The sequence below is a fragment of the Mus caroli genome, chromosome 4, assembly GCF_900094665.2.
Source record: "Mus caroli chromosome 4, CAROLI_EIJ_v1.1, whole genome shotgun sequence".
In the NCBI taxonomy this organism is placed as follows: Eukaryota; Metazoa; Chordata; class Mammalia; order Rodentia; family Muridae; genus Mus; species Mus caroli.
Genome location: NC_034573.1, coordinates 31,625,339 through 31,635,486, shown reverse-complemented (window position 1 = coordinate 31,635,486; position 10,148 = coordinate 31,625,339). Strand labels below are relative to the sequence as shown.

Genomic DNA, 10,148 nt, shown 5'->3' with positions numbered 1-10,148 from the left:
AATTTTAGAAAAATTCAAAGCACACACTGCATCTCACACAATAATAGTGATAGATTTCAACCCTCCACACTTATCAATGGGCAGATCATGGAAACAGAAACTAAACAGAGACACAGTGAAACTAAGAGAAGTTATTAACCAAATAGATTTAACAGATATCTGTAGAACATTTAATCCTAAAACAAAAGAATAAACTTCTTCTCAGCACTTCATGGTACCTTCTCCAAAACTGACCACATAATTGATGAAAAAACAAGCCTCAACATATACAAAAATATTGAAATTATCCCATGCATCCTATCAGATCACCATGGACTAAGGCTGATGTTCAAAAACAATAAAAACAACAGAAAGCCCATATATGGAAGCTGAACAACTCTTTACTCAATGATAACTTGGTCAGAGAATGAAGAAAGAACAAAATTAAAGACTTTTTTAGAATTTAATGAAAATGAAGGCATAACATATCCAAATTTATGGGACACAATGAAAGTAGTGCTAAGATAAAAACTTATAGCTCTAGGCCCCTCCAAAAAGAAACTGGAGAGGCCATATACTAGCAGTTCAACAGCACATCTGAATACTCAAGAACAAAAAAGAAGTAAATACACCCAAGAGGTGTAGACTCTTGGAAATAATCAAGCTCAGGGCAGAAATCAACCAAGTAGAAACAAAAAGAATTATAAAAAGAATCAACAACAACAGGAGTAGATTCTTTGAGAAAATCATCAAGATAAATAAACCCTTAGCCAGACTAACCAGAGGGCATTATCCAAAATAACTAAATAAGGAAAGAAAAGGGAAATATAACAAAAATAAACTGAGAATGTTTAAAATGTTATCAGATTATACTATAAAACCTATATTTAACAAAGCTGGAAACTCACATAACCCCTAAAGAAATAGAAGCAATCATTAAAAGTCTCCCAAACCAAAAAAAAAAAAAAAAAAGCACAGGACCAGATGGTTTTAGTGCAGAATTCTATCAGACCTTCAAAGAAAACCTAATACCAATACTCTTCAAAATATTCCGCAGAATAGAAATAAAAGGAACACTCTCTTATTTGCTCTATGAAGCATAATCCCAGTCACTTATTATAAATATTTGAAAGAGTTGTAAGTATCTTTAGTGACCCATAGACTCTGAAATAAAACCCCTTTCTGACTAAAATTCGAAATAGTACAAACCAATATATGCAAACATACCTATTTAGAAGGAAGATTAAATATATGATTCTATATAACATAAAAATAGTTTCTATTAAGATCTATGTCTTTCATAGCCATTGGTACTCTGGTGATCTGAATGAGAATAGCACAAAAGCTTCACTTATTTACATACTTGTTTCCTCAGTTGAAGGAATTACTTTTGAAGGATTACAAGGCATGGCCTTGTAATCATTGGGAGCAGATTTTGAGGTTTCAAAAGATTGTATCAGTGTCTTCTCTGCCTCCTGCTTGTATTCTGCTATATGAATTCTTACTTTCAGCTTGAGTCCATGTGCCCGCTGCATTATCCTGTGTTGCCCTTCCACATTGGATGGCATGTTAAGCCCCAGATAAACCCTTCTATAAGTTGTCTTGGAAATGGTATTTTATCAGAGTAAAAGAAAAGTAACCAATAAAAGAGTTAGTACCAGACTTGGTACTGTTGCTATGACAGCCTGAACATGTCATTTTTTTGGAGGAATATAGAAAATTTGGGACTTTGGACTAAAAAATTGGTTGAATACTTTAAGTTTTTTTTAATTAAAGATTTATTTATTTATTATATGTAAGTACACTGTAGCTGTCTTCAGACACTCCAGAAGAAGGCGCCAGATCTCGTCACGGATGGTTGTGAGACACCATGTGGTTGCTGGGATTTGAACTCTGGACCTTCAGAAGAGCAGTCGGGTGCTCTTACCCACTGAGCCATCTCACCAGCCCCCGAATACTTTAAGTTTAATGGACTGTTTACTAAGAGCTCAGAAGACAGTTCACAAAGCCATAAAGATAGTACCAAGCTCATTTTAGAATATTTTAGAGGGAAACTATATTAACAACAAGGCTAGGTATATGACTGCTTTCTATTGTCCCAGAAATTTTCCAGACACTAAGTAAAAAGAAATTGACTAATATATTCACCACAACAGATTTCAATCCCAAATAAGAGAGTGTTTGTTTGCTATCATAAATAGTATTACTATGAATTAGGGAAGGCTGAAAGGAGCTGAGGAAAAGGGTGATCCTGTAGGAGGACCAGCAGTCTCAATTTATCTGGACTTCTGAGATCTCTCAAACCTCTGACCACCAAACAGACAGCACATACCAGCTGATATGAGGCCCCCAACACACATAGAGTAGAGGACTTTCCGGTTTGTGTTCATTCAGAGATGATGCACCTAACTGTCAAGAGACTGGAAGCCCCAGGAAGTTTAGAGGTCAGGTGGGACGGGGATTGGGAGCTTCCACTTAGAGATGGGATGGGATGGAGAAGAGGTGTGGGATGTGGAGCAGACAGAGGGTGGATGGGAACTTGTGGAACTGAATATGAAGTATAAAAAATAAATTAAAAATAAAGCTGTCTGGTCCTTGCTGCTGGCGCAGACCCCTAGTTGGTCTGCTCCCATGAAGATTCCATATCCCAGTCCATCCTAGAGGACCCGCTGCACTCAGAGCAGTTGGAGCCACTACACTCACAGCAGTTGAGAAGTTGAGGAACCTCTGCACTCAGAGCAGTTGAGGATCAGCTGCTCTCAGCACAGTTGGACAACAGCTTGACTGCTCTACTGAAGATCCAACAGTCTAAAGGCCTCACAGGAGATCTACTGGAGCCAGGGCAACAGATCTGCAGCTTCTCTGCCCCTGTGAAGAGCCCCCAATTGGAATACCCCACAAGTGGATTGATACAACCAGGGCCCCAAGCCTACCAGGAGATGTGAAGCAACCCAGGAACAAAAGAGACAGATTCCATACAGTCACCCAGATCAACAAATGCCAGGGATATCCAGATGGCTAAAGGAAAGCACAAGACCATGTGCAACAGAAGTCAAAATACATGAGCATCATCAGAACCCAGTTCTCCCACCACAGCAAGCTCTATATACAACAACACACAAGAAAAATCAGGAAGCTGACCTAAAATCCTATCTCATGGAGATGATAGAGTTCTTTAAGGAGAATATTAATAACTAACTGGAAGAAATACAGAAAAACACAGGTAAACAGGTGAAGGAATGAAATAAACAATCAAAGACCTAACAGTGAAAGTAGAAACAATGAAGAAAATGCAAATGGAAGCAAACCTGGAAATGGAAAACCTAGAAAAGAGGCCAATAATTACAGATGTAAGAATCACCAAGATAATACAAGTGATAGAAGAGAGTATCTCGGGTGTAGAAGATAACATAGAAGAGATTGACACAGCTGTCAAGGAAAATCCAAAATGTAAAAAACGCCTAAGCCAAAGTGTCCAGGAAATTCATGATACAATGAAAAGACCAAATCTAAGGATAATCAGAATAGAGGAGAACAAAGATTCCCAGCTCAAAGGATCTGAAAATGTCTTAGGTAAAAATCATACAAGAAAATGTTCCCATCCTAAAGAAAGAGATGGAGTTAAAGGTATAAGAAGCATATAGAACACGAAATAAATGGTGCCAGAAAAGAAAATTTTCTCATCACATAATTATCAAAAATCTAAATGCACAGAGCAAAGAAAGACTATTAAAACCTGCAAGAGAAAAAGGCCAAGTAACATATTAAGGTAGATCTATCAGAATTATACCAGATTTCTCAATAGAGACTATGAAAGCCAAAAGAACCTGGTCAGAGGTCATGCAGACTCTAAGAGAACACAAATGCCAGATCAGGCTACCATACTCAGCAAAACTCTCAATCAACATAGATGGAGAAATCAAAATATTCCAGGACAAAACCAAATTCAAACAGTATCTATGTACCAACACAGCCCTAAAGAGGATAATGGAGGAAAACTCCAACACAAGGAAGATACCTGCACCAAAGAAAGGACAAGATATTAAGCATCTCACCACAAAGTCAAAGGCAGAGAGCCACAAGCACATAAAGCCACCTACAAAAAGAAACTTAACAGGGAACAACAGCTATCTCTCTTTAATATCTCTCAATATTCATGGACTCAACTCACCTATAAAAAGACATAAGCTGGTTGTTCATAATGTTGTTCCACCTATAGAGTTGCAGATCCCTTTAGCTCCTTGGGTACTTTCTCTAGCTCCTCCATTGGGAGTCCTATGATCCATCCAATAGCTGACTGTGAGCATCCACATCTGTGTTTGCTAGGCCCCAGCATAGTCTCACAAGAGACAGCTATATCTGGGTCCTTTCAGCAAAATCTTGCTAGTGTATGCAATGGTGTCAGNGTTTGGAAGCTGATTATGGGNTGGATCNCTGGATANGGCAGTCTCTAGATGGTCCATCCTTTCGTCACAGCTCCAAACTTTGTCTCTGTAACTCCTTCCATGGGTGTTTTGTTCCCAAATCTAAGAAGGGGCACAGCGTCCACACTTTGGTCTTCATTCTTCTTGAGTTTCATGCGTTTTACAAATTGTATCTTCTATCTTGGGTATCCTAAGTTTTGGGCTAATATCCACTTATCAGTGAGTACATATTGTGTGAGTTCCTTTGTGATTGTGTTACCTCTCTCAGGATGATGCCCTCCAGGTCCATCCATTTGCCTAGGAATTTCATAAATTCATTCTTTTTAATAGCTGAGTAGTACTCCACTGTGTAAATGTACCACATTTTCTGTATCCATTCCTCTTTAGAGGGGCATCTGGGTTCTTTCCAGCTTCTGGCTATTATAAATAAGGCTGCTATGAACATAGTTGAGCATGTGTCCTTCTTACCGGTTGGTAACCATTACCCCGGAGCTCTTGACTCTAGCTGCATATGTATCAAAAGATGGCCTAGTCGGCCATCACTGGAAAGAGAGGCCCATTGGACATGCAAACTTTATATGCCCAGTACAGGGGAACGCCAGGGCCAAAAAAAAATGGGAGTGGGTGGGTAGGGGAGTGGGGGGGGAGGGTATGGGGGAGTTTTGGGATAGCATTGGAAATGTAATTGAGGAAAATACATAATAAAAAATATTAAAAATTAAAAAAAGACATAAGCTAACAGACTGGATACATGAACAAATTGAAGCATTTTGATGCAAACAAGAAACTCATCTCAACAACAAAGACAGTCATCATCTTAGAGTAAAAGGATGGAAAACGTCTTCCAAGCAAATGGTCCCAGGAAACAACCAGAAGTTGCCACTCTAATATCCAATAAAATAGACTTTCCACCAAAAGTTATCAAGCATGAGGAAGAAGAATACTTCATATTCATCAAGGGGAAAATCGACCAAGAGAAAATCTCAGTTCTGAGCATCTAGGCCCCAAATACAAGAACACCCAAATTCATAACAGAAACTTCACTAAAACTCAAAACACACATTGAGCCCCTCGCAATAATAGTGGGAGATTTCAACAGCACACTATCACAAATGGACAGGTCACTGTAACAGAAACTAAACAGAGACACAGTGAAACTAAGAGAGGTTATGAACCAAATGGATTTCTACAGAATAATTCTCCCTAAACAAAAGAATGTACGTTCTCAGCACTTCATGGTACCTTCTCCAAAATCAACCATATAATAAGTAACCAAACAACCCTCAACAGATACAAGATGATTGATATAATACCATGCATCCTATCAGATCACTGTGGCCTAAGGTTGGTTTTCAATAACAGTGAAGACTACAGAAAGCCCACATACATATGGAAACTGAACAACTCTTTATTCAATGATAACTTGGTCAAGAAAGAAAGAAAAAGAAAGAAGGAAGGAAGGAAGGAAGGAAGGAAGGAAGGAAGGAAGGAAGGAAGGAAGGAAATTAGACTTCTTGGAACTTAATGAAAATGTTGACACATCATACCCAAACTTATGGAACACTAAGAGCACTGTTTTCATAGCACTAAGTGCCCTGCTAAAGAAACTGGAGATATCTTACACTAAAAACTTAAAAGAAACCTGAGAGCTCTAGAACAAAAAGAAGCAAACCCAAGAGGAGTAGAAGGCAGGAAATAGTCAAACCCAGGGCCAAAATCAACCAAATTGAAACACAGAAATCATTATCAAGCATCAACCAAACCAAAAGCTGATTCTTTGAAAGAATCAATAAGATAGACAATCCCCAGCCAAGCTAAAAAAAAAAAGGACAAGAGGCAGTATCAAAACTAATGAAATTTGAAATGAATAGAGAGAGCCATAACAACAGAAACAAAGGAAATTTAAAAAAAAAATCATCACATCCTACTATAAAAGCTTATACTCAACAAAACTGGAAAATCTAGATGAAATGGATGGTTTTCTAGACAGATATCATATTTAACCAAAGTTAAATCAAGAACAGGTAATCTATCTAAACTGGCCCATATCACATAAGGAAATAGAAGAAGTCATTAAAAGCATCCCAACCAAAAAAAAAAAAAAAAAAAAAATCTCAGGGCCAAATGGTTTCAGTGCAGAATTCTACCAGGCATTCAAAGAATACCTGATACCAATTTTCCTCAAACTATTACATGAAATAGAACCAGAAGGAACACTACCTAAGTTGTTCTATGAAGTCACGATTTAGAACCAGAAGGAACACCACCTAACTCGTTCTATGAAGCCACGATTACTCTGACACTTACAGCACAGGAGGACAGAACCAAAAAAGAGAATTTCAGGCCAATCTTATTTATGAATATTGATACAAAAATACTCAATAAATTTCCAACAACATATCAAAACCATCATTCACCACTATCAAGTAGGCTTCATCCCAGGAATATAGGTTAGTTTAATATATGAAAATTCATTAACATAATCCACTACATAAACTCAAAAAAATCACATGACCATCTCCTTAGATGCAGAAATAAGTATTTGAGAAAATAAACACTCCTTCATGTTTAAAGTATTGGAGAAATCAGAAATTCAAAGCCTATACCTAAACATAGTAAAAGCAATTTACTGCAAACCAACAACCAATATCAAAATAATACAGGTAATTAAAGCAATCCCACTGAAATTGGGCAAAAGACCAGGATGCCCACCTTCTCCATATCTATTCAATATACTCCTTGAAGTGTTAGCTATAACAATGGGACTAAAAAAAAGACATCAAGGGGATACAAATTGGTAAAGAAGAAATAAAGTTATCATTGTCTGCAGATGACATGGTAGTATACATAATTTACTCCAACAATTCTACCAGAGAACTTCTCCAACTGATAAACAACTTCAACAAAGTGAATGGGTATAAAATTATCTCAAATCAGTAGCTTTCCTTTATATAAAGGATAAAAAGGCTGAAAAAGAAATTAAGGAAACAATACCCTTCTCAATAACAAGAAATAGTATAAAACATCTTGGGGTAACATTAACCAAACAAGTGAAAGACCTATATGACAATAATTTCAAGTCTCTCAAGAAAGAAATCAAAGAAGATATCGGAAAATGGAGAGATTCCCCCATGCTCATGGATTGGCAGAATTAACAGTAAAAATGACCATCCTACCAAAGGCAATCTATAGAATCAGTGTAATCCCCATCAAAATCCCAACACCTGCCTTCTACCCTCAAAACCTCACACCAACAAAGTTAAAAAACAATCTGATCATGGAAGCTGTATTGTGTTGCAGTGGGTCCCATGGTATACCCATTTTTCCCCTCCATTCTTTTCTGCTTGCCAAATCTCCTTGCAATAATGTTGCTTTGCTACTCTGGCTTCAGTTACTCTTTCACTAGTGGAACCTTACTAGGACTCTCTCAGTTATGCTGTTGTTTTCCTGTATCATGGAGATCCTGTAGTTTTGCATGTGTAGGACAAGATTCCTCATGCACTCCAGCAGTTCAGTAATGGGGTAGATGTCAGGGTGAGTCAATTTAAAACCCTGGATCTGGGTCTGAGAGGTATCTAATCTGCTCTGCCTTCTGGCTTTCCCAATTTTACACCCTTGGTGCTGGCTCAGCTCTGAGCCCTGTAACCAGGGTCAGCTCTACTCTGCTGTCCAGGTAAGATGTAGGCATCACTTCCCTGAGTGTTGCAGATGTTGAGGAACATGGACAGTTCTCCCAACACATGACCCTAAGTTCAGCTCTCCTGTATAGCATAGGTGACAAGGAACAGAGGAAGGGAGGAGCATGTTCTTTTCCTCCTCCTTACCACCACACAGTAGACAAGAGTCAGGACCAACAACCCTACTACTCACACACTTGCTCACCCGCAATCTCCACATCCAGGCCCAACTCTACCGCCCAGGAGAGGTACAGGGTGTGCTTTCCTGAGTGCTTCAGTAGGTGATTGTCAGGGAGAGCTCTCCTGCTTTGATAACCTCAGGGCCTGGTGTAAGTGGCAAGGGGCAAGAGGGGGAATCTCTCCCTCACCCATATCACTGCACAAGAGGCAGGGTCAGCTCTCCTATAGTGATATCCTCCAGCTGGCTTACCTGTGTTGCTGCCAGCAGGGTCAGTTAGATCTACTGTGATCTCAAGGCAAGTTGAAAAGCCCATTCTCCAGATTGCTCTGGTAGGTGAATAGCGAAACAGGTGCCTTGTTCCCTTGACCTCAAGGCCAAGTCTCCCACCTGCAACAGATGGTAACTGTTAAGGTGTGGGGAACAAATTTCAATCCCTCATTCACCTCATGGCATGAAGGTAGATATAAACTGTCTCTTTTCTCCCACCTACTGATGCACATTTGACAGAGCACTCATACTTGCAACCACTCTAGGGATGACATAAGATACTTGTACCTCTAGAACCAAATCCTAAATAAATTCATCCTTCTGTAGGTTATTCTAGTCATAGTGTTTTACCACAAAACAGAGAAGACACTAAATAGTCCCTAATAACTTGAATTGCAGTTGCAATTTCTATGAAATCTGATTTAAAAAAAAAATAGTTGTCAATATTCAATTTAGGATAAAGGGACTAATACCCCAGTTAATGGATCAGGAATATTTTTTCAAATTCATGAAAATATGAATTAGGGTGTAAAATCTTAACCAAATGAAGGTTACAAATGCTTATCTGAGAGGGTCACCTAAAAATGTTGCTTGAGTATTAACAGAAGCTATATAGCAATAGGTGAATAGATTAATATTATAGAGAATCCTGAGAGTTAAAGCAATGGTAATATACAAATGGATTTTGGCCTGAATTCACTTCATAATGAACTATAAACTGTTAGATGAAACTAGCCTCCCCAAGTCGGTTTTGTTCATGCTGTTTTATCATAGCAATAAAAATCTGATTAAGACCAACAAGAAACATCTTGCAAGACTAACCCAGACCAATTAGTAACATGGAGATAGAAATTGGGAACAAAAAACCAACCCCTAGATGTGGACAGTTTTTTGTTGCTGAGAAAAGAGTTGGTTTTCTCTAAAAGTATAAACCTTAGTAAGTAGACCTCATCCTCCAGAAGAAGAAGATGCACCCAAGAATACCTTTGCAACACAAATTAGTCTCAAAGTACATTTTTTGTAAAGAACACAAGTTGAAAGTTTATAGAATGAATAGAGACAATTTTGCAGTGAATAAAAAATATGGAGGATCAGAGGGAGCCACCTTGGTTCCCGGACTCAGCAGAAAGCAGCCTGCACAGGCGAGAGTGTGGACTACAGAAACTAACAGCTTCTGGGACAGGCGAGAGCCACAGAGCTTCTGAGACAGCGCCATTTTCGGGCTTCAGATATCCAGCCACCTTCCTGGCCAAAGGTCAGGTGTCCACCCAGCCCGGGAGGCCCTAGCCTCAGGATCCGAGGGAGCCATTTTGGTTCCGGGACTCCACAGAAAGGAGTCTGCACAGGTGAGAGTGTGGACTACTAAAATTAACAGCTTCTGGGACAGGCCAAAGCAACACAGCTTCTGGGAAAGATCCTGTTTTGGCCCTTCATCTTCCGCCAGGAGGAGTTGCAAATGCCAGATAATTGCGCACCTTCCCTGTAAGAGGTGAGCTTGCCTGCAGAGACTGCTCTGACCACTGAAACTCAGAGGAGAGAGCTAGTCTCCCAGGTCCGCTGATAGAGATTAACAGAATCACCAGAGGAACAATCTCTAAACAGAGACAACTATAACAACTA

At 39.0% G+C, this 10,148-nt stretch overlaps 1 protein-coding gene and 1 pseudogene across 1 annotated transcript in view; both read right to left on the bottom strand.

Moving 5' to 3' along the window:
• Nucleotides 1–6,149: 6,149 nt before the first annotated feature.
• Nucleotides 6,150–10,148, bottom strand: part of LOC110292478 (stomatin-like protein 1) — a 106,737-nt gene continuing 102,738 nt past the window's right edge. Inside the window, exons 3-4 of the mRNA XM_021159792.2 lie at nt 8,511–8,648; nt 6,150–6,217 (exon numbers count right to left, since the gene is read on the bottom strand). Coding sequence (XP_021015451.1) covers nt 6,150–6,217; nt 8,511–8,648 — 206 coding nt within the window. The remainder of the gene's footprint in view (nt 6,218–8,510; nt 8,649–10,148) is intronic.
• Nucleotides 8,678–8,801, bottom strand: LOC115031037 (annotated as a pseudogene).